The sequence below is a fragment of the Heterostelium album genome, assembly GCF_000004825.1.
Source record: "Heterostelium album PN500 unplaced genomic scaffold PPL_scaffold8, whole genome shotgun sequence".
Lineage (NCBI taxonomy): Eukaryota > Evosea > Eumycetozoa > Acytosteliales > Acytosteliaceae > Heterostelium > Heterostelium album.
Genome location: NW_008805070.1, coordinates 262,369 through 286,552, shown reverse-complemented (window position 1 = coordinate 286,552; position 24,184 = coordinate 262,369). Strand labels below are relative to the sequence as shown.

General features: G+C 38.2%; 7 protein-coding genes across 7 annotated transcripts; 3 read left to right on the top strand and 4 right to left on the bottom strand.

The window, feature by feature from the left end:
• Positions 1–5: 5 nt before the first annotated feature.
• PPL_07761 (SAP DNA-binding domain-containing protein) lies at positions 6–1,355 on the bottom strand (the record flags this gene model as incomplete). Its single annotated transcript, XM_020578595.1, has 2 exons — positions 6–13; positions 35–1,355. 2 exons carry the CDS (start codon positions 1,353–1,355, stop codon positions 6–8), a joined length of 1,329 nt encoding a protein of 442 aa, XP_020431464.1.
• A 346-nt stretch (positions 1,356–1,701) lies between these two features.
• On the bottom strand, positions 1,702–2,988 carry argD (aspartate aminotransferase family protein; the record flags this gene model as incomplete). The annotated part of the gene is made up of 1 exon (XM_020578594.1): positions 1,702–2,988. The coding sequence occupies one exon, from the start codon at positions 2,986–2,988 to the stop codon at positions 1,702–1,704; it is 1,287 nt and encodes a 428-aa protein (XP_020431463.1).
• A 78-nt stretch (positions 2,989–3,066) lies between these two features.
• PPL_07759 (FNIP repeat-containing protein) lies at positions 3,067–6,451 on the top strand (the record flags this gene model as incomplete). The annotated part of the gene is made up of 3 exons (XM_020578593.1): positions 3,067–3,104; positions 5,458–5,715; positions 5,788–6,451. 3 exons carry the CDS (start codon positions 3,067–3,069, stop codon positions 6,449–6,451), a joined length of 960 nt encoding a protein of 319 aa, XP_020431462.1.
• Positions 6,452–6,801: 350 nt separating this feature from the next.
• Positions 6,802–8,241, top strand: PPL_07758 (tubulin alpha chain; the record flags this gene model as incomplete). Its single annotated transcript, XM_020578592.1, has 2 exons — positions 6,802–6,818; positions 6,888–8,241. The coding sequence occupies 2 exons, from the start codon at positions 6,802–6,804 to the stop codon at positions 8,239–8,241; spliced, it is 1,371 nt and encodes a 456-aa protein (XP_020431461.1).
• Positions 8,242–8,345: 104 nt separating this feature from the next.
• On the bottom strand, positions 8,346–19,437 carry vps13A (vacuolar protein sorting-associated protein 13 family protein; the record flags this gene model as incomplete). Its single annotated transcript, XM_020578591.1, has 11 exons — positions 8,346–9,581; positions 9,676–9,854; positions 9,943–11,016; positions 11,150–11,176; positions 11,366–11,439; positions 11,514–12,153; positions 12,197–12,909; positions 13,192–14,011; positions 14,033–18,284; positions 18,357–18,693; positions 18,764–19,437. 11 exons carry the CDS (start codon positions 19,435–19,437, stop codon positions 8,346–8,348), a joined length of 10,026 nt encoding a protein of 3,341 aa, XP_020431460.1.
• Positions 19,438–20,029: 592 nt separating this feature from the next.
• On the bottom strand, positions 20,030–21,397 carry PPL_07756 (uncharacterized protein; the record flags this gene model as incomplete). The annotated part of the gene is made up of 4 exons (XM_020578590.1): positions 20,030–20,129; positions 20,288–20,442; positions 20,513–20,788; positions 20,879–21,397. The coding sequence occupies 4 exons, from the start codon at positions 21,395–21,397 to the stop codon at positions 20,030–20,032; spliced, it is 1,050 nt and encodes a 349-aa protein (XP_020431459.1).
• A 935-nt stretch (positions 21,398–22,332) lies between these two features.
• On the top strand, positions 22,333–24,101 carry PPL_07755 (acyl--CoA ligase; the record flags this gene model as incomplete). The annotated part of the gene is made up of 3 exons (XM_020578589.1): positions 22,333–22,569; positions 22,652–23,362; positions 23,445–24,101. 3 exons carry the CDS (start codon positions 22,333–22,335, stop codon positions 24,099–24,101), a joined length of 1,605 nt encoding a protein of 534 aa, XP_020431458.1.
• Positions 24,102–24,184: the final 83 nt, after the last annotated feature.

The window sequence follows — 24,184 nt, the reverse complement described above, 5'->3', positions numbered from 1 at the left end:
GGCGATTAATGATCTATTAAAATAATAAACATACCAATTGATTCTTTTTCTTTATCTTTTTTTGTTGATGAAGATGAAGGAGTATTGGATGAATCACCTTGTGATTCTTGTTGTAGTAGTTGTTTGCTATTTGACTCTTTTACTTCTTTCGACTCTTTTAACTCTTTTGCTTCTTTTGCTTCTATTTTAGCTGCCAATTTCTCCTTCTTTCTTTCTTTCCTTGATTTGGTAGTAGTATTGCTGTTGTTGCTGTTGTTTGGTGATGATGATGATCTTAAAAGAACGGGTGTAACGGATTGTGGATGTTTCTCTGCATTCTCAAACTCCTCTTCCGATGAAAAGTCGACGATTAACTTTGAACGGTTGAGTGGTGGCCATACCAATCCATAGAGTGCATTACGAGTGTTGACTGCTTGTTCCTCTGTTGCGTAGGTCACAAATGCATAACTTCGAATATCGTTCATCCAGAACTTCTCTACATCGCCAGTCTCTGAAACCAATTGTTTCGCCATCTCTATTCTGAAAGGTCTTACAAACTTATCGATAATCAATGTTCTACTGACTGGTTTAGTTGGTGTCGGTATTGGTGATGTTGTACCAGATACACCAGTTGTTGGTGATGTACTAGTTGTAGTAGTAGTTGTTGTTGTTGTTGTTGGTGAATTTGTTCTCTGTTTCTTTGACTCTGCACTTGAAGTAGAATTACTTGTATTTTCAACAACAGTGGTGGTCGTACTACCTGCCTCTGTATCCTTTCTCTTCTTATCCAATTGTGACTTTAACAATTCCTCTCTTTCTTTTGTCTCTTTCTCCAATCTTTCTTTTATCTTTTCCTTCATCTTATCTTTATCCTTATCTTCTGTATTATTATTATCCTTTGAAATTTCTACATCTTTCATTTCCACATTTTCCTTTTCTGCTACTACTTCTGATTCTGTATTTGTTTTTGTTTCTATTGGTGTCTTATTTTTATTATCTTCTTGTGGTTTCTCTGAAGAATCTTCTTTAACATCTGATGTAGTTTCTTTTGTAATTGATGTAGCGACAACAACTGAAGCTGTTTCTGTATCATCCTTGGCATTATTTATTGAAGTTTTTGTTTCAGTTACTTCTGTTGTTGTCGTTGTAGTTGCTGTTGCTGTTGTATCTTCTATAACTTTATTATCTACTTTCTTTGTTGATTCTGTTGTTGTTGCTGTAGTTGTTGCTGTAGTTGTTGTTGTTTCATCTAAAAACTTTTTTAATGCATCCACCAATGCTGCTTTTAACATTCCAGTGGTAGACACACCTCTCTTTGACAACTCTTCCTTCAACTCTGCCACCTTCATTTTAGCAATAGATTGTTCTGTTAACATCTTTTTTTTCTATATATATAAATATAATTAATTATTCTTAATAATAAACAATCTTAATATATATAAATGTAAATTTAAATGAAAAAATAAATAATTTAAAAAAAGTGATCTTCATCATGATCAAATTTTTCACACCACCCGCTCACTCACTTATTTTGATTGATTATGATGATGCAAATAAACAATGATTATTATTATTATTATTATTTTAAAATTAGATTTATTTAATTTAATTTTTATATAAATACTTATGATGATTGTGATTGATGAGAACTGATTGCTTGTTGTAGCTTATTTGGTTAACCGAGTAAATAATCCTTTGTGGAGTTAATCAGTTATTGATCGATTATTGCTTTTTAGATTGTTGATTATATTTCTTTAGATATGCTTCGATTACATCACATGCTCTATCGAGATCTTTGGTTGAGATGGTGAGTGGTGGACAAAGACGAAGTGTGTTGTCACCGGCGGAAATGAAAAATACATGATTGGGTGCTGCCACAGCAAAGTTGACGAGATCCTTGACGGCGTGGTCGAATTCGATACCTACAAACAGACCACCGACAGTACGAATCTCTTTGATCGATCGACCGGCATCGCTGTCGGCAATCGCTTGGAGTCTCGCCTTGAGGTGTCTGCCCTTGGCGCGCACCTCCTCGAGGAACGCCGGCTGCACGATCTTTTGGAACACGTAGAGTCCGGCCTGAGTAACGAGTGGCGAACCTCCGAAAGTGGTTCCGTGGTCGCCCGGGTTGATGCATCCGGCGACGTGGTCGCGCACCAAAATGGCGCCGATCGCCATTCCGCCGGCGAGTGGCTTGGCCAGCGTCATGATGTCGGGCTTGACACCGAGACGCTCGTGTGCCCACAACTCACCGGTTCTTCCCAGTCCACATTGGACTTCGTCGACGATCAACAACGCGTTGTTCTTCTTGCATTGCTCTGCCAACGCCTGCATAAACTCTGGGGTGGCGGCTTCCAGTCCACCTTCGCCCTGTACCGGCTCCACGATGACACCGCAAGTGTTTGGTCCGATTGCGGCACGCATCGATTCGATATCGTTGTAGGTGGCGAATTTGATGCCTGGCACCAATGGACCGTAGATTTCACGGTACTTTGACTTGTGGGTGACGGATAGCGCGCCCATCGAACGACCAGAGAATCCGTGGGTGAAAGCAACGATCTCGTATTTATCGGGCGACGATTGGAGACCGTGTTTACGTGCGAACTTCAACGCTCCCTCATTCGCTTCCGTTCCGGTGTTGGCAAAGAACACTTTGTCGAGCGCGCTGTTGCCAATCAATTGCTGTGCCAGACGGATTGCCGGCGCATTGTAATAGAGGTTGGAGGTGTGGATTAGCTTGGCCGATTGCTCAGCGATCGTCTTGACGAGACCGGCGTCGTTGTGTCCGAGAGCATTCACAGCGATACCGGCACCCATGTCGAGATACTCGGTTCCCTTCAGGTCGAAAACCGCTGCATTCTTTCCGTGGGACAAAACGATGCCTGGCACACGCGCATACGTATTCATAATGACACGATTGTGAAGTTCAATCAACTTGTCAGTGTCGTTGCCAGCGTCGAACGAGAGAATATCGTCCTTCTTAGTGACGAATGTTCTACGCGATATCATCGATCCACCATTGTTAATAAAACATCTCTGCTTATTTAAAACATTTCTAGAAATTAAATTAAACATTATCAATCAAAAATGAAACTTTTCTTTGATGATGATCTTTCGAAAGATATGTTTTTTGTTGTTATTAAAAACTAACTAATATAATATAATTAAATTAAATTAAATTATATATAATGATTTTAAATAAATAAAAGAATATTTGGTAATGAAGAAAATAAAAAAATTTTATATCACAGGTGATCATGAAAGTATGAATTTCGTGAAGTCCAATTTTATCAGACCAGGCTCAATTTTATTTTATTTTATTTTTTTATTTTGTTTCCGTTTAATTTTTTCCAATTGGTTTATAAATAAATATAAAAATATAATAGATATCTATTTCTTTGTTTAGTATAATTATTTATATATTTTCAAATTAGTTGTATTTTGTTTGATTTTTTTTATTTTTTTTATTTTTTATTTTATTTTTGATTAGATTACATGTGAAATTACTTTGATTTTTTTCATGTACGATTACAGATTAGTTTATGTATGATGCCAATGATATTGGGAATTGAGGCAAACTTTATTTATTTATTTTTGACATTGATTCAATGAAAACGATGAAATTTAAAATCACGTTGATTGTGATTTAGTTATTGGGTAGATTTAAATTTATATCGATAACGAATTGATGATATGAAAAAACCATTGATTGTGTTTCAATGATGTAAACTAAGGCTTATAAAAATCTTGAAATTTGATGCAAAACAACTAAAAAACCAAATTGTAAACAAAATGTGAAAAAAAAAAAAAACAACTTTTTGAAAATTTTTCGGTTTTTGTTGTTGTTTTTTTTTTTTATCAAAATACAAACATGCAAAGAATCAAAAAATCTCTCTGATATCATATAATGTTTTTGTCATATTGTAATCTCTGCAGGTGTGATCATTATAATGATTTTCAAGGTTTGCTTTTGGATAGATTTGTTTTGTTATTGTTATTGTGGTTGTTGTTTACCAATGAATTTTCCATCACTTGTTTATTTTTATCGAGAATCAAAAAAAAGAATAGAATAGACACCCCACAACCAACCAAATATCTAAATTCATTCCATTCGTTTGGTTCGTTTTTGCTTAGTATCTTATTCAATCATTATTTTTTTCAACCAAGTTTAGTTTACATAATATCAAATAACAATAACATAAATCAAATCAGTGAGTGCAACCAATCAATCAAAATCTAGATATATCTTAGTTATTACTACAAATTCCAATACCAACTACTTTGCTTTGATTAGACACTCGAGACCTCCACTTCCAAATTCAACTTCAACTACTAGTAATTATTTTTATTTTATTATTTTTATTTTATTGTTTGTTGTTGCTGTCAATGCTAGAGTTGTTGAAATAGATAGTACTATCAATGTTGTTTGTTTGTTTTGCAAATGGTTCAACTATCTAGATTATTACTTCAGCATATAATATCGTATCTTGAAAGTAATTTGGATCGCATTTGTTTTGTTTTGGTGTGTCGGCAATGGTATTATGATGTGGACCGATATTTGTTTTTCAATGTCGAGTGTATGCGCGAATCGATTGCCTACTACAAGAGTATCAATGGTACAAACAACGCTAGCATCTCACTCAACCATTTTCGTTCGCCAATCAATACGTCGCTCAGACTATTGAATCCGAAACTGAAAGAACAACCACCGCTAATCGATTCGCCAGAGCAACTATCAACACTAGGCAGCATACTATTACATCATCCAAACACAAGGACTCTGATATTTGGTAATCGCTTCAATTCGCAATTGAAACCCGGATGTTTTGGATACCAATTAACCAATCTCGCACATGTTCAATTCGGAAGTTTGTTCAATCAAGAGTTGGTACCGGGAGTGTTTCCGGTGAGTGTGATCGACTTGACATTTGGAAATCATTTCAATCAGGTGCTGAAACTACCCTCCTGTTTTCCTGGTGCATTGAAATCACTGAAATTTGGAAATGGCTACAATCAACCTATAGATATCGATATTCTTCCGGCGACACTTACACACCTTCAATTTGGTCAGAATTATAATCAACCTTTGATTCCAGGCTCATTACCCTCCGCTCTACAATCACTTGTTTTCGGATTTAAATTCAATCAACCGTTGGAGCCGTCCTCGCTTCCACCAATGTTAAGGACAATTCACTTTGGTGAAACGTTTAATCAACCGCTGACAATTGCTTGTCTCCCGATTGGTTTGACCGTTCTCCAACTCGGAGAACACTACCGCCAACCTCTACAACCGGATTCACTACCTCTCGGACTCCAAGTATTGAAGTTGTCCTACGATTATATCCATCCTTTCACTAGAGATACATTACCATCGTCGCTGACAGAGTTGCATCTAGGTGGACGATACAACCATCCATTTGCACCGGGCATACTACCAGAGTCACTGAGAACACTGTCATTGGGTTGGAGTTACAATAGAGAGTTTGAAGTGGGATCCCTACCGAGCAGTCTGACAAAACTATCGATTGGCAACGATTATAATCAACCTCTTCATATCGGTATACTTCCGGCATCGTTAGAGTATCTTGAATTCTCAAGCGAAATATTCAATCAAATCTTTGAACCGGATGCACTACCCTCTGGTTTGAAATCACTTAAACTTGGTAATGGATATACTCAACCTATTAAAGCAGATATACTACCAACTACACTTACCAACTTGGATCTTGGATCAAAGTATACACACAAGCTTGACCTATCAAGCCTACAACAAAAATGTAAACTAGATAACCTATGTTTTGGATATAGATTTCTAGTTAATAACTTTGAACAGTTATTACAAATTAATAATAACAATAATAACAATAATAACAATAGTAGAAATAATAATAATATAAGTAATTTAAAGGTCATGTTAAAACGTGATTGTTTAACAATTAGAATTTTAGATGATAAAAGAATATTGGCATTAACGAATCATATGGAAGGTGGATTATTAAATTTATCAGAGTTACTACTGCGGCATCATTATAATAATAATTATCATAATAATAGTAATAATAATAATAATAAAGATATAAATAACTGTAACTTCTTCTTTAAATTCTTAAAGGATAGAGGAGAACTAAATGATGATAAACCAGATGAAGAAGAAGACTATGACTATGATGTTTCGATGGAATCTGGCGATGAAGAACGTCGTGAGTATCTACTGCGATCACAATCACGTCACTTTAGTTTCATAAACAATAATAATAACTACAACAACGAGGATAACTTTATCATCAGTACTCTAGAGGATCCGTATCAAAGCAGTAGCAGCAACGGAGATCTCTCGAATGACTCACAGTTTGACATTGACGACGAAGAGATTCTACAACAATCGAAAACTCATTGGCTAACAAAAAGAATAGAGAGATTATCACAATCAGATTACGAACAAGAAGAAAGTGAAGATGATGATGATAGTTAAATAAAAAAAAATAAAATAAAAATAACTTTATTTATTAAATTTAACAAACAATTTAGTTATTTATTTAGTTACACCCTATTAATTCTAAAAAAAAGGCGCGAACTTCACAAGTAAACAAAATTTAAAATTAATTTTAATATTTGCACAATTAAAAGTTAAAAAAAAACAAAATTGAACAACAATATCTTTTTTAATTTAATTAATTTTACTTATAATTTATTAATTTATTTGTTTCATCATCAAACAAGTAGATTCATTGTGTATAATAATATAAGCTAATCTAATTTTAAAACAAGCTAGTTCACTATCATTTTCATCAATAAATCGACGTTTTTTATTTTTTGCTAATAATGCGTGAAATTATCAGGTAAGTTTAACTAAATAGTACTATTGTAATCTATTATTTGTTTATTAACTTTTATTGAATTCAATTAAGTATTCATATTGGTCAAGCTGGTGTTCAAGTAGGTAATGCCTGTTGGGAACTCTATTGTTTGGAACATGGTATTAATCGTGATGGAACGATTCCAGAGGGTGCAGCAGCCGTTAAGCATGCCGATGAAGTAAAGAGCAGAAGTTCCGGTGGTTCATTCGGTACTTTCTTTAGTGAATCCTCCAATAAGAACAAGGTGGTGCCACGTGCTGTCTTTGTCGATCTCGAACCAACCGTCATTGATGAGGTGCGTACCGGTCCATACCGTTCGTTGTTCCACCCGGAGCAGCTAATTACCGGAAAGGAGGATGCCGCCAACAATTACGCTCGTGGTCACTACACTGTCGGTAAGGAACATCTCCAAGTCACACTGGATCGTATCCAAAAGTTGGTGGACGACTGCGATGGTCTCCAAGGATTCATGGTGTTCCACTCGGTCGGTGGTGGTACCGGTTCCGGTTTCGGATCGCTTCTTCTCCAGCAACTCTCACACGACTACGGTAAGAAGTCGAAGCTCGATTTCTGTGTCTATCCATCGCCACAGGTATCGACTGCCGTTGTCGAGCCATACAATTCAGTGTTATCGACCCACGCTCTTCTCGAGCATACCGACGTCGCCTTTATGCTCGACAATGAGGCGATCTACGATATCTGTCGCCGTTCTTTGAATATCGATCGTCCATCCTACAGCAATTTGAATCGTTTGGTAGCTCAGGTCATTTCCTCGCTAACTTCCAGCTTGCGTTTCGATGGATCGTTGAACGTCGATATTAACGAGTTCCAAACCAACTTGGTACCATTCCCAAGAATCCACTTCTTGCTCTGCTCATACGCACCTGTCGTCACCAAAGAAAAGGCAGGACACGAACAATTCTCAGTTAGTGCACTCACCAACGCCGTCTTTGAACAACAAAACATGATGGCCAAGTGTGATCCACGTGAAGGAAAGTACATGGCTTGCTGTTTGATGTACCGTGGTACCGTCGTACCAAAGGATGCTCAAAAGGCAGTGAACGACTTGAAGACAAAGAAGACCATTTCATTTGTCGATTGGTCACCATGCGGTTTCAAGTGTGGTATCAACCACGAACCACCCACCGTCGTTCCAGGTGGTGATTTGGCCAAGGTCGAAAGAGCCGTCTGTATGTTATCGAATACCACAGCCATCTCACAGGTATTCTCTAGAATCAACCACAAATTCGATCTCATGTACACCAAGCGTGCATTCGTGCACTGGTACGTCGGTGAAGGTATGGAGGAAGGTGAATTTGCCGAAGCACGTGAAGATCTCAGCGCTTTGGAGAAGGATTATGATGATGTCAAAGAGAATCAAGACGATGAAGTAGAGGAAATGTAAATTAAAATAAAACTATCCATCCATTTAAAGAGATTATAAATACATAAATATAATTATTGTTTTTGATATACATTGAACTTATAAGATCATATCATATGTTTTATTTATTTTTTAACCTTTTCTACAAGTGATTCAACACTGATTGGCTCTAAATGATTTCTATCGTATAACATAATCAATCCTTTCTCCAATATAATCGATACACTTCCAAATTTATAGATTTGTTGGCCTGTGTCTGTGTGTGATGATGGTATAAACAAGAGTCCAAGATTCTGTGCCAACATCTCCAATAACTCCTTCAAGGAAATATCGTTCTCAACGTTGTTGAATTTCTCTGTTATTTTCTTTGTTATATTTACAGGTGGTTGTTGTTTTTGTTGTTGTTGTTTGGTCGATGTTGTCGGTATGGACAGTATTGATGGCATCGATATTTCTTCTCCTTGACCAGCCTTATCAATCATTTCCAAAGCTTGGTTGAAATAGAATTTCAAATGATCTTTCTCTGTTTGCTCCCAAATCGATTGGAATTGATCTTTCCAATCGGAATACCAATCGAGAAGTTGATCGTCATCTGCCTGTTTGGCTTGTAGTGTATTGTAAAGTCCATTGATCCATCGTGGGAAGAACGATTTATTGAGAATCGATATCATCATTGGAATCGACATGAGTTCTCGCCACTCCAATAGATATTGGATTGGATTGTCGGTGGGTGGAACCGACTCTCCAACCTTTGGAATTGTCCAGTTCTTGAGAGATTCCGTCATCTTTGGAACGATCGCTCTATTCAACAATGATTCCATCGAATTGCCTTCGAAAACACCTTTCCATGGCCGAAGTAACATCAATGCCGATTCATCGCCTGTCTGCCAGTGTACCAAGACACTCATCAATGTCTGTCGGATCTGTGGATAGAGCAATTCTAGTTGTTCGCCAATGAAAGGAATCCAAGGATGTAACCAACGATCGATTGGAATAGGATCTACAGTTGGATCCCACTGAGTGATTGCCGATCTCAATCGAGGAAGAACAGCGTGTTCCAACAGTGTTTCAAAGATGATTGGTGGGAATGCTGCACTCCAGTAACCAACCAACGCAACTGCTGCATGAGGATCTTCTTTGACCGACCACTTTGAACGCAAATAACTCTTGAATCTAGGTAAGAACAAGTCACGAATCAGAATGAAATAGACATCCGATCCTTGATTCATATGCGCCACACTATTATTTCTCGCATGACTGTCAGAGAACTGTGGATCCAATATCGATCTCCATTTCAACATTTCATCCAACATGTAATTCGGTGATCTATCCATATCCCATTTATCAATCTCTTTAACCAGCTAAATATAAAAGATAACAATTGTAAATCAATAATAAGTTAGTAAGTAAGTTAATATCAATTATGATAACTACTATTTAAAATAAAATACATACCAAAGGTCTTAGTAATTCATTTTCAAGATTATATAGTTTCAACTTTTGATATTCATTTCTATAATTTCTATGTAGCTTTCTAAATGTTTTATATAAAGAGTTCAAATCCAAAGTATTATCATTCAATTGTTCTTTTGCTTTAGTTATTAATTGCAATATATTCTTTATCTTTGTTATTTCTATGATTATAATATAAAGTAAGTAATGAATTAGAGATTAGTTAAAAGATTTATATTTAAAAAGTATTGTTAAGATAATATAACTTACGATCTTCATCTGATTGTATTGTTAATTTCATCTTTTGTATTGAGCTGGTCAATGATTTCAGTTTCTCTTTTTCAAACTTTAGTTTATTGTCGCTGTTTCCAATATCCAATTCCTTCATCTTGATGAGTAGTTTAACGTTGTGTTTCAACTGTGCCAAAGGTCCATCTTCAATAGTCAGAGCTGCTTCGCTTGCACCACTCTTTAACATAGCGGTAGGTCCTCTCATATCAACTATTAACTGTGATGGTTGTTGTTTTTGTTGTGATTTATCATGTTGTTGTTTATTATGGTGATGTTTATGATGATGTTGTTTATGTTTATGATCTTTAATATGTTCATCAAAATCATATTTAACTTTGGTAGAGGCAGCAGTAGTCTTACTCTTCTTCTTCCATCCTTTTCCATCGTCTTCGCTCGATTCACTGTCACTACGGTTGTCTTCACCCTCAGATGAAGATGACGATTCATGAAATCTATCGTCGACGTGCTCCTCAATGAAGGAAAGACCTACACCCTGTGGTCTTGCAAACGACTTGATAGGTTCCACTATACCGGAACCATCTTTACCGAGACCAGACGATCCGTCGTAACCCATCTTCTGTAACATCTTCAAACCGATACCAGTGTACTTTACATCTTGTAAATCTGTCTGACCAGCACCACCTTTCATTTTCTTCTTTTGTTGTTGTTGTTGCTGTTGTCTTTCTTTCTCTTTCTTTTTCTCTTTTTTCTCTTTCTTTTCTTTTTTCTTCTTTTCATTCTCAATGTCATTTGAACCATCGTCGTCACCACCATCTTTCTTATCTTGAGCATTGCTGTTGGTATTCTTCTTCTGTGCATTTGGATCGTAGATACCAGATGATACGAATTTAATACCCGTTGACATATGCTTCATTGTTTGTTTTATTGATTGATATGAGTTTTCTTCTTCTTGTTCGTCTTGATCATCGTCATTGAATACACCATAGATTGCATCATCCTTTGTGAACTTTCTCTTTTTCTTCTGTTTCGTTGTTGTCAGTTCATCATATAACTTTGAATCGATATCTTCATCATCGTCATATCCATACATAACTAATAACTATAAATATAATAACAATAATAAATAAATAACCAGATCAATGAATATTGAAAAAAATATAATAATATCAAAGAAAGAATCTTTTTTTTTTTTTGGATAAAATTTTTTTTTTTAAATTAATTTTACCTGTAAGCATTTTCATTGAAGAAAATTCTATATAAGGAAAAAAAGTAAGAGTCACTCAGATAGTTTTTACTCAATCGATAAATTCGACTTGTCCTACAAAGTACCAGATATATTTATAAATGTTTCTATTGTATAGATTAGCCATTTTCCAAATTCAATTTTTTTTCCTTAAATAGAATTTTCTACAATGATAATGCTAATAAATATTAATTTAACTTTTATTATAATAAATGGTTTTATATGGTTTTTTTAACAAATCAATCTCATTTAGTATATTTGAATTGAATCTACTTTTAATTAATTTAAAAATAATATTTGTTTTATTTATAGGTGTGAATAATGATGTCCAAGTTTCTCATTATACATTCTTAGTGCATGATCTAATTTCATGTTGAATATCATGTTGATATTATCGTCGTCCACTGGAATTGTCTTGGTTCCAACGGAACGTTCGAGAAGTGTGAGATCTTGTGGAGGACTGAGTTTGAGTAGGAGTCCGTTGTTTGGAACGAGCTTGACTTCCTTGATGACACCGAATGGGATTTGGAACAAGAAGGAACTCTGTAGGAAGTTCTTCTTGGACTTGGTATAGATGATTCTTTGGTCGGAGATGATAACTGTACATTCATCGTTGACTGCATGATGCCAGATATAGTTGTCACCGGCATGCTTACCCTTGTGTGCAGTCTTCATGAGGAACCAACCCTCAGATTCGATTGCATCGTACTGTCTGAGGACATTGTCCGCGCCGAAGCAACGTGGAGGTCTCTGACGGTCACGGAAATCCTGGAGATTGGTAGTGTTTCTGATACCTTCGGTTGCCTTGGTGGTGAGATCGATGAAGGCGGTGGTTGGCTTGACGGCAACACCAACGACACCCTGCACCAAACCCTTGGCAAATCCAGCGATACCGTCCTTCTTGGCACCTTCCACCGGCTTGGTGACGATACCTGTGATACCCTGGAACAATCCCTTTCCGAAACCGATACCACCCATTGCCAGACCTTCACCAATGTGTTTAGGTTTCTTTGGCTTGTTGTGCTTTACGATCCTGTAGATACTGGTCGTCGAAAGACAGTGTGGCAACACCAGTACCGATGGTTCCGGTGATCTTTGAGATGGTATTGAAAGTACCGTACACTGAATTCTTGACGAGTGAGCTGGTTCCTTTAGCCAGACCCTTACCGAAATCAGCTGGCGATTTGACAAGACCTTGAGCTGGTTCAACAAAGAAATCTTGTACACCAGTACCAAAGTTTCTGAACAGACCGACTGGATTACCAATCAAATCGATTGAACCAAGAATATTGTAGAACTGTCTCAGTACTTGAGTGACATAGGTGGTCTTTAGCTTGTCAACCATGGTTGTCCACGATGAGAATGGATGCTCCATCATGATACCTTGGAGAGTGACGGGAGCACGATCCAACTTGGTCAAAGTGAATCCGAGACCTTCGATCGACGAGAGAATCTTTTGATCGGTCTTGAACAAACCGTCTCTCTGGAGTGAGAGTGTGATGTTCACCTTGATTGGGTTGAGCACCAACAGCGCAAAGTATACCATACGAAGTGCAGAGGTATCCATTGAGGGTGGTGGTGTCCAATCGAAAACTGGATAGAGATCTTGGACTTCTACAATTCTTGAAGAGGAGGAGTCGTTCAATGAAAGAGAGCTGGTTGATGCTGATAGTTGGTTTGTATTGATTGAGGTGGACAATGATGAGGTCAACGACGATGAGTTGGCTGAGGAGGTCAGTTGACTAGTGGATTGATTTCCGAAATCGGGCATGCGACTAAAGAAATCGAGCATTACCTTTAGCCAGTGATCTTCAATCTCCAGTGTCATCTCCTGAATGAGAATGGAGAAGTATCTAAAGTGATCGATGTTATCAAATGATGACTTGACAACAGAGAGATGTAGGAAGTCCTTCTTGTTATCCTCTTTCATCACGCTGTGAAGCAGCACTGGGAATTCAGTCTTGACCAACTGATTGTCGATCTGGACATCGCCAATCTTGAGTTCCAGTGAATTCTCGAAATACGAGTGTTGAAGTTGCAGGAAGAAGTCTTTTACCGTTACCAAAGCAAGTTCTTTCGGTGTGTGATCGATGATCGATAACGAAACACCAGACATTCTAATATAGAATTGTAGTTCAGTGGAGCTGCTCTCCATCTTGGTGTTTACACTCTCCTTCCAGTGCTTGATCTGACGGTAGAGTTTACGATGAGTTGAGAACTTAACGAGACGACTTGACTTCTCAATGGTGATGGTGATGTAGATGTCGATTTGATCGACAGTCACCTTGTATCCAGTGATCTTGTTTAGCTTCAACTCTTTCTTGATTGGTTTACCATCGACATAGGCAATGAGATTGTACACACCGGATGGCTCATCCCAAGCGAATGCATCGATTTGTCCAGGTTCGAGATGGTCAAACTTCTGGCCTGGTCGCGATGTCTTTTGGTGATAGGATATAGGGAAGTGTGTGTCGTTTTGAACTAGATAAGGTGGATTCTCCTTGTTGATCAAAGGCACCATGATATAGAGAGTACCTTGCTCCTCTTTGATATTGATATGGCACATTGTCGAAGGTTTGGCTTCTTCCTTATCACGAATTCTAACGACTAAATCATTGACTGTATCGACATAGAAATTACCGGACCAGCTCTGAGTCGAGTTGACTTGACGAATACATACTGAACGATCTTCTTTATCGTACCAGTGCAATGGCTTGAACTCGTTGGGTGCAAGTGTAATCATCTCCTTGACTTCCTCTTTCTTCTCGGTCTTGACAAGCTGGGCAACTTGAATTGGATATTCGAGTTTGTTTTGCATGATATACTTTGGAACAAAAGTAACCACTTTGGAAAGTGCAAACTTACTATTCTGGCAGAATTCAACACGATATGCCAATTCATAGAGACGGTCGACACCCTGGAGTGTAATGGTTCCAGTGTTACCAACAGTGCAGATTGGAGTTGATTCACAGTATTTACGATCCTTTCCACCTTCGTTAACTCTCAAACGCACATTGGAGTTGTGATAGAGAATCGGTGCATGCATTTCATTGCAATTGTTACTTGGAATCATGATTTCTTCGTTGTCACTCGATCCCTTTACAACCAATGGCAGCATTGTATTGTTGACCAACCAATATTGACAGAAGAATGACAACACTCTGATATTCTTGATCTCTTCAGAACGTTCGATCTGCAAAACCATCTCTTTGGATTGTGAGTTGAATTTGAAGCTCTTGGCAATGTTGGGCGATGATGCATCACCAGAGATCAAAGTGTGAGTTGTCTCGTGGAAATTCTCGACATCCGAGATGGTTGCTGTCATTGTCGAACCTGGTGCATAAGAGAAAACATCCAATTTGCATCCGGCTTCGACTTTAACGAAACCTTGGTCGGAATTGTTGATCTTGATAGAGATTGGCGATGGCAGCAGATTCTCGAGTTGGACGGGTGCATTGAATGAAATGACCTGTAGTTTGTTTCTACCGAATTGAACGGTGGAGGTGTGACCAATACGATGCTCACTGTTGATCACAGAGATGGCAACGAATGTTGGCTTGTCGTATTTGTCGGTAACCTTGAATACTCTGCTGTTTGGTTTCTCAATGGAGTACTTGTCTTTTTCTTTCTCCTTTTCACGTTCCTTCTCGAAAACTGCAGTCAACTCTGAAGGGCTGATAGCGTCGGACCATTGTTTTGCACCTGGCACTCTGAACCATGCCTTCTTAAACTCATTGACATTGGCAATCGGTAGAGAGTATTTCTCGGTGTGTGCGAGAATAACACATGAATCATCAGGTTGGTTCTCATGCCACTTGAATTGAATCGGTTGAACCGAGCTATTGACGAATTGTACCAGAGAACGAACACAAATTATCTTACTACCATCTCTTTGGAGACGTACCTCAACAATGACATCGACAGGCTCGGAATTGCTGTTTGACAAACCACCGTTGAGTGGTTGCAAAGTATAGATTCTGTAGCCAATGGTATCGATTGAAACCGAGTCAATCTTGCCATTTGGCAAGAAGATATCGAGATTTGTTTTCAAACCGATGCAAGATTCACGTGATTTCGATGATTTGATATGAACGGGTGATGTTTGATTGTTGGCAACGCTGTGTCTGGTGTTGATACTGTCCAACGAATTGGTGGATGCTGTCAGTTCAGTTCCAGTGGAATCTTCAAACTTGGGAAGTGAATACTCAACAACCTGACCGGTCTGGTTTTGAATCCAGTGAGAATGATATTTCTCGGCATTCTTGAGTTGGTTTATACTAGCCACATCATTCTGATCAGTCTTGATATACTTGGAGAGAAGTGCATTGTTTGAAACGATACGATTTCCAAGCGATGTATTGTTCTCGCGATCCTTGATCTTGATGAGATGCACTGTCGATGCCAGTGTCTCTATCAATGCATGTGACACATTGACATTCAACATTCCTCTTGTCGCCATGAAAGTAGCTCTTGTCTTTTGACCATTGCGTTTCACATCGAAATTGAATGACCAGTCCTCAATGAATGGTTCAAACTTCATATTACCCTCATTGAAGTAATCGGATTTGAAAGTGACCGATGTCTTTAACTCGATATCCGACGACCAGTTCGATACTTTAGCACTGAGATCCGCGAGATAGAGTTCAGCAATCGGGAGATAGAGATCCATTGATTCATTGATGAGCAAGACACTCATCGATGGACATTCGAATTGGAGTGTCTCTGTGATCATGTAGATCTTCTCCTCTGGTTCCTCCGAGGAGGATGCAATCGATGCAGAGTTGACAGACGATGTCAAATCGGTAGCGGTTGTAGTGGTGCTGTTGGACGATGGTTGAATGGCATCTTTGATGGTCGGTTGGTTCTGTTGGAAACTAAGATTCTGGACAATCTTTAAGATAGTATTGATATCCTCGTAGGAGAAATACCACTTGATAATAGAACTGCTAACGGTGATCTTTTGTTTCCAATATTCAGAGGTTTCGTTCTCCTTGATGTATTGAACCTTGATGTGGTCGATCGGTTTCAATATTTGTACGGGACGCGAACCTTGTGATCCGGCAAAGTCGGACGACACTATATTGGGACGATAGATATTCAACTTTGTCTTTCTGAGTGAAACGATTGCATTCTCCATACCCTTTGGATCACGTTTGAAGTAGACATGAACTTTGGTTTTGGCTGCAAGACAACGGGTGTTTGGTTGAGTTTCGTTTTCCACCAGTGTTACCTCTGCGTTGATGCTGGTTGTCAGAGTGATGGAGGGAGTTCTGACCAAGTCTGGATTGAAAGCACGTGTCTGAGCAAGGAATCTTGGACTCTTCATATCCTTTGCCTCTTCGACTTCGAGCATGAATTGTTTGTCCTGTTGCTCCTGTTGGATTGGCTTCAAGAAGAAGTCGGAAATCAAGATTAGTGGTGTTGGCGACAAGAATAAACATGGATTGTTGACCTCGACATTGATGTATTGATCACCCAACACGTTGTCTCTGATGTATCCCAAATGAAGGAAGTTGGAACGTTCCTGTTTCTTTGGAATGTTTTCAAGTAGGTTCTTAAAGATATTTTCAGAGTTCTTTCTTGAATCAGAGAGGGCAATCGATTCCATGATGACTTGAACCTTGGTCTTTTGTTTCTCGGTCGATTTGAAATCGATATAGATATTCTTGATTTCAAAGGTAGCGATATCGTTCTCCGGTGTGTAGATTCGGAATGTCAGGGTTGGTAGCGAGAGCTTCAATGCGAGAACAACTCTTCCCATTGACTTGACAACTTCCTGCTCAGAGAAATAGGGGATCTCTGCGCTGGGTGGAGGTTGATTGTTTATATTCTGATTGTTTTCATTGACTTCGCCAATCTCTCTGGTAACATTGTCGGCCAACTTCAAAAAGAATGTGTATTGCTCTTGATTCAACATAAAGTAAATGTGTGAGATATGCAAATCGATCAACAAGTCTTCAACATTGATCTGGAAGTTTGGAATGAGGAATCTGGTGATTCCAACGTTGAGATCCAACTCTTGTAGGAAGTGAGAACGACTCTCACCATCGACGATAGTGATGTTGGTCTTCTCCAACTTGATGCTCATGATGTCCACTGGCTGATTGGTGACGTTGTGATTTCCAAAGTCGTTGGAGACAACGATCTTTCCAAGCTCCATTTGAATCATATTGCCGGAGTTGGCTGCTTGCGGTACTCTAAAGATTGGAGTATCCATCACGACATCGATCTTGGTACGGCTTACGGCTACATTTGCCTTCATTGGAACGACCGACTTCATATCGGGACTGAGTGGTGGACTGTATTCGCCAACACCACCGGGTTGTGGGGAGGGAGGAGTGGCTGGAACGAGTGGCACCGGTTTGTTCAAGATTGGATCGAGCATTCCACCCAAGAAGTAGTTTTGTGTCTTCAACAGGAATCCAACCTGTGCATTGACGATGATCGACTTGATGTGAGCATCGACCGAACTATCGTAACCTGGATAATTGACAAGGTTCGAAGGATGTGTTTGGAATTTGAATTGAAGCATTGCAGATGTTAGATCCTGTGGTGAGATGACTTGTTTGTAGAGCGAATCACTCTGAGTGGTCAAGTCCTCCAGCACGATCGAGCCGAGCGAACCTTCCACCGACATTCTGTTATCCTTGTACATCGATGTATTCACATTGATTTTGTTGATAGAGAATACACCGAGACGACGATTGTTCTCTTGATTCAACACCACACCCAGACTGTTGATATTGGCAGTGACCTTCAAGGAGATTCCTTCGTTGATTGGTTTCTTCTTTGGCACCTTCTTGATGATCTTGATTGTCTTTACTGTTGTGTGTGGTTGCGGTGATGTTTGATCCGGTGAGATGACAGTGCCGTTGTTAGTGTAGGAAACGGGTGACGATGGAGCTGCTCCACCAGCACCAGCTCTCAAAGTTCTAACGACTCTAGTTCTCTTTTCAACCACCTTGACAGTGGATGGTTTCAAAGAGATTGCAGGTTGATCGGCAAACGACTGAACAATAACCAACAACTGATGAATAGTTGGTGGATTACAAACTAAATAGAAAGAATTGAAATTTACATCCAATGACATATCAATCTTTTGATACTCTGGTGAATTCTATAAGAATTATCAAGAATTAATAAAAAATAATAGTTAAATGGTTATTGTTTAGATTGTTTGTTGACTTACCATTTGATATTGTTTGAAATTAATTGATACCAATGATGATTGATTTGATTTACCTTCGATATCTTGAGATGGATTGGAAGTTGCTAACTTCTTTAGAGAGCTACGAGTGAAGAGATCATCGATATCGAAACGCTTTAGTTCGACACTACCGATGGCATCGAATGTTCGTTGAACAAATGAAACACCAAGACCATCGACAGAAACTCTTATCAAGTCTGTATTTTCTCTCGAGATTGTAACATTGATCGATTTCATCTCGAAATTAAGACTCAACTTTTTGTGATTCTTTAACAATTCAATTGATGATTCTTTATCTTGATTACCTTTACCATGATGACTAAAAACAAAACAAAACAACATTATTAATAAAACAAAACATATCTTTAAGATAATAAGAAATAACATACCTGTATAAATCAATGATTGCTTTCTTTGCTGGTTCAGTTGCTGCCATTGCAGCAGCTGTATTATTGCTCGTTGTTGGTGATGAAGATGGTTTTTGAATATCTTCAGCCAGTGTTCTGGCCATTGATAACAACTGTTTGCATTTACGATCGGAGAGAGCAATGTTCAATTGTGGAAGTTCACCAAATACTTTGAGTTTGGTCAGGGTAAGACTGTCTTGTTGAATACAAGAGAATATCTTGAGATGAACATCGAATTGATTGATAATATGAGTCTTTTGTTCGGTTTGAATTCTCTTGTCGCTCCAAGAATGAATATCGTTGGTAAGTAGCAACTGAATCGATTGCAGTGAAAGGTTGAACTTATCATAGAAATCATCTTCCGAGGTGTTCGAGACGACCTTTCCTTTGATTGCATTGTTGGAGATATCCGACTGAATCTTAAAGTTACCGAGATCCAGTACCAAAGCATTTGAGTTTTTGTTTGCAACGTTCTCTGGCAAGATGATGACTGGCGCGTGGATATTGACTGAGAGTGCCAGTGTCTTGTGAGTGTCAAGTGCCTCTTGCAACTGCATCTTTGTCTTCTCTGTGAAATTGTCGATGTAGTCACCAGCTTTGTTTGTGATATTCGTGAGATCGACACTCTCCTTTGAGAAGAAGTCGACGATCTTCATTATCAGTGGCTTTGGCGCGATGACTTGCAGCGGCTCCATGTTGAGCTCGATGAACAAATCCGACGATTTGTCGAGTGGACTGGTGTCGACGATGGCGGTCATGAATGTCTGTGCGTTCGACGAATGTGGCGCTGGCGCAATGATCTTCTTGTATTGCGTTTCCTTGGAGTATTGGTCGTACACCTCAAACTGTTTGATTCCCGCCACCACTTTGACACCGTCTTTACGCTGCTCGAGTCGCACCGACAGCGAAGTGTAGACGGCGTCGATGAACGGCATGTCATTCTCTACCAGCTGCATAGCGAACGACTTGATTGTGAGGTTGGCGACAACCTTGTTCCAGTCGGGTGGCTCCTCCACCGACTCTATCACATCGGAATACTCGATGGTCTTGTACAGTTCGTCACGCTCCGTAGTGGACAACTGCACGATTGGCGCAGCCTGTTCGTCTTCTTTCTTCTTGGTGTTGAAGAGATTCGTAAAGAATCCACGCTCCTGCTTCTTGCTATCCAAGAAATCCTTTCTGACCTTGTTCTTCTCTGTCTCCTTCTTGATCTCGGCGTACGCAAGTGAACGATAGAATACAATATCCTCAAACGACAGCTTCTCTTCCAACTCTGCCAGTTGCTGGGTCTCCTGCTTGCTCAGAGACTGTAGCCACTGGATGTTTGGCAGTGAACGCTTGAACAGCCCTACATACTTGATACGATCCTTTCTACGCTCCATGAAGAACGGCCAACTCGACTGGTATCGTTTCAAACGGATCTGCTCGAGAGTCACCTGACCAGCGTATTTCCACCAGGCCGCTGGATTCTCGGACACCTTGAACTGCGGTCTGTATTTCAAGTACTTGATATCTCTCAAGAACTCATTGGTGAATTGCAGTAGATTAAGAATACAATGATGTTGCTGAGCGGAAAGCGCACAAACAATATCGGAGAAGATACACTCCGATATAATCTTTGGTACACTCTTTTCAATTAAATCACTCTTATTAATAGATACCTATAAATAGTAATTGGATTGTTAGGTTAGTTAATTACTCCTATCTCCAATTGATTTAAAAACAACATACTTTTAATTGAGAAGAAACAGGTTTAACTATAAACTTTCTAAGCATAGAGTCATGTACTTTGAGTGATGGAATTGCATTGTAGAATGCGTCACTAAACTCTTGAGTTGACAGATTCTGCATTGACTGTGCGGAATCATCGATATATACACCTAGCGAATGCATCTCTGCTAGCTTTCTAATAATATTGGATTTGGTACTATCAATAAACGATGGTATCCAACGTTCATCTGTAGATTGTGCTGAAATCTTATCAAGTGTAACACCAATTGCATATAACTATCGATAGAGAATAACAAATTGAATTAGTTGGTTTTAATATTCTTCTGAATCATTGTTTTAAAAAACAGATGTTATTAACTAACTTACTCTTCCGATTTCATTCTTGTGTTCGAATCTAATATGTACTTTGTTGATAACGATCTGAAGGTTATCAATGATTTTCGTTACGAGACGCCCGGTGAATGTATCGTCTTGTTTTCCGATTTGTTCGGTCTCTGCTTCCTTGATGGATTTGAGCCACTCGTAGTTCTCGATACGCTTCTTCTTGGTTTCACGCTCCTTCTTCTTCTCTGCTTCCTCGTCGTACTTGTAGTTGGCGGTCTGTGGTACGGCCAGCGCGAAAATCGAATCGATATTGACGATGACCGGCTTTGATTTCAGATCCTTCCAGGGAACCTTCAGTTCCAGCCGCCCGAGAAATCCTTTCTTCACGGTGATCGGTAGATTGATCGGTAGATTCGCCAGAGCATCTTCCTTCAATTCGAGATTGGTCAGTACCACATTTCCACCGAGTACACCAATCTTCAATTGATCTTTATTCAAATTCTTTACATATTCACCAAGAACTCTTGATAATACATCGGAAACAATACCTTCAAATACCATTGTTGTTGTTGTTGTACTTTTTGTTTTAAGATTAAAATAGTATTATTTTATAATCTTTATATATATGAAATGATAATATGTAAGTTAATATTCGTAAGATAATAAGGTAATATGATATGTATGTATTTTGATTAATATTTTATGATTATGATGATATGATTATTATTGTTATTATTTTTATTATTTTTGTTGATAAGTAAAAAACAAAAATATTCTAATTATTTAATAATTACTATTACTTGTTAATTATCTATTATTATTATTATTAAACATTTACATGTAAATAAATAACAGAAACAAACAAATAAAACTAATAAATTGTTTATCTTTATAATAATGATTAATAAAACAAAAATAATAGATTAAAAGATAGGATAATAAAAATTTGTTAATGATATTTTTAGTGACGACGACTGAACACCCACCGCTAACCTCGACTTTTTGTCTGACAATGGGTTCATTTATTCCCTTTGTCACTGGAATTTTCAAAACCACAACACACAAACACATAAATTAACAATTTATTTTTAATTTTTTTTTCATTTTCACTAAAACAATTCCCAAAAAAAGATTTTTTTTTCTTTTTTGTCTATGCTCACTTCATCTAACATCCTGTTTTAAAAATTATTTTCTTGTCACAATCTTTTTTAAAAATTAATTTTTCAGAAAGCAAAGATTGAACTATTTGGTTCCGCTTCCAACCTGGTCTTGGTAACTAAAAATCAGCTTCGATTTGATTGATATTTTTCAATAATTAAAAATCAGTCATCAGTCTGAAAAAAAAAAACAAAAAATCATATAAGATCAATTTTTTTTTTTTTTTGCATATTATTAAGTTCAAGCAAGTATAATTCATTAAATCTTGATCAAGCACAACACAAGAATCTGCATATTTAATTTGATTCACAAAAAAAAAAAAAGAAAAAAGAAAAAGGATGTCAGCAACAACAACATCAAAAACATTGTACCAATTGGTTAATGATAATAAAAAAGAGTCGAATGCAGTCGTCATTCCAACAGCGAACGAACAACACTATGCAACGGTGAGCTACGATCAGTTGGTAAATAACTCTATTCAATTCTCTCAGCAATTGGCTGCTCATTCCATCAAGAAAGGCGATGTTGTTTCAATCATAGTCGGTAATGGTTATCCTATTTTAGTTTGTTTTTTGGTAAATATATATAATGTTATGAATGAATTGATAAACAACAACAACTGATTATTAATTAACATTTCAAATCGAAAACTAAAAGGGAACAACATTCACAAGATGTATTGCAGCACCTTTGAATTCCGCTTATACCTGTGAGGAATTCAAATACTATTTGGACGATATGAAGGCAAAGTTGGTTGTTGTTCAAGCCGGTTTGACAGAGGCATTGAAAGCATCCGAAGAGTTGGGTCTACCCGTTTGGCAAGTGAATGAAGTGTTTGATTACGATAGTAACCATACTCATTTCACTTTGACAATCGATGGTAAAGTAATTGAGATCAACAACAACAACGTTGGTGGTTTGTCAGAGTTACCGGAACCAGATGACGTTGCATTGTTTCTTCATACCTCTGGTACAACCAGTAAGCCAAAGGGTGTTCCTCTCACCCACAAGAATATAACTACTTCCAACTCGAATATCGCGCGAACATTCCGATTGTCGCCAGCCGATCGTTCAATGGTTGTAATGCCACTGTTCCACGTTCACGGTTTGATTGGTGTTTCGCTCTCGACTCTGCTCAGCGGTGGATCGTTAGTCATCCCAGTGAAGTTCAGTGCATCGACATTCTGGCAACAAGTCAAACAATTCAAAGTGACATGGTACTCTGCAGTGCCAACCATCCACTCCATCTTGATATCAATGGAGAAACAACCGGAAAACTCACCAAACAAAGGTGTATTCAGATTCATCAGAAGTTGTTCTTCATCATTATCACCAACCCTATTAGAGAGTTTAGAGAATTGTTTTGGTGTAAGTATAGTATAGTCAGTTTATTTGACTTTATATATTTCACACACAGCATGCTAATTAATTATCTAATTAATTAATTTAGTGTCCAATTGTCGAATCATATGGTATGACTGAAGCTGCTCATCAAATGACATCGAATTTGTTACCGGAGGATGGAAAGCGTAAAGCGGGATCCGTTGGCAGAGCATCGTTTGTCGATGTTGGTGTTGCCGATGACAACGGTGATTTGTTGGAGCAAGGAAAGGTTGGTGAGGTTTGTGTAAAGGGTGAGAATATCATGAAGGGATACAATAACAATCCACAGGCAAACATTGATAATTTCACTAAGCACGGTTGGTTCCTGACCGGTGACATCGGTTATTTGGACGAGGATGGATTCCTCATTCTCAAAGGCAGAAAGAAAGAGATTATCAATCGTGGCGGTGAGAAAATCAGTCCACTCGAAGTGGATAATGCACTCCTAGAGAACAGCGCCATTGCCGAGGCAGTGTGTTTCGGTGTGCCCGACGCCAAGTACGGAGAGGAGATCTGGGCTGCCGTTGTACCAAAGCCAGATCACAATCTCACCGAGCAAGACATAATGGAATTCCTCCAAAAGAAAATAGTATCATTCAAGATTCCAAAGAAAATATTTGTTACCAACAGCTTCCCAAAGACATCCACCGGAAAGATTCAAAGACGTTTTATCTCTGAACACTTTTTAAAGATTGCAGCAGCAGCAACAGCTGAAGCTAAATAAATTTTATTATACATTTTATTGTTGTTTTGTTCTTTTAATTAATATCCACATGATATCATATACTTTGAAAATGATTCAACATT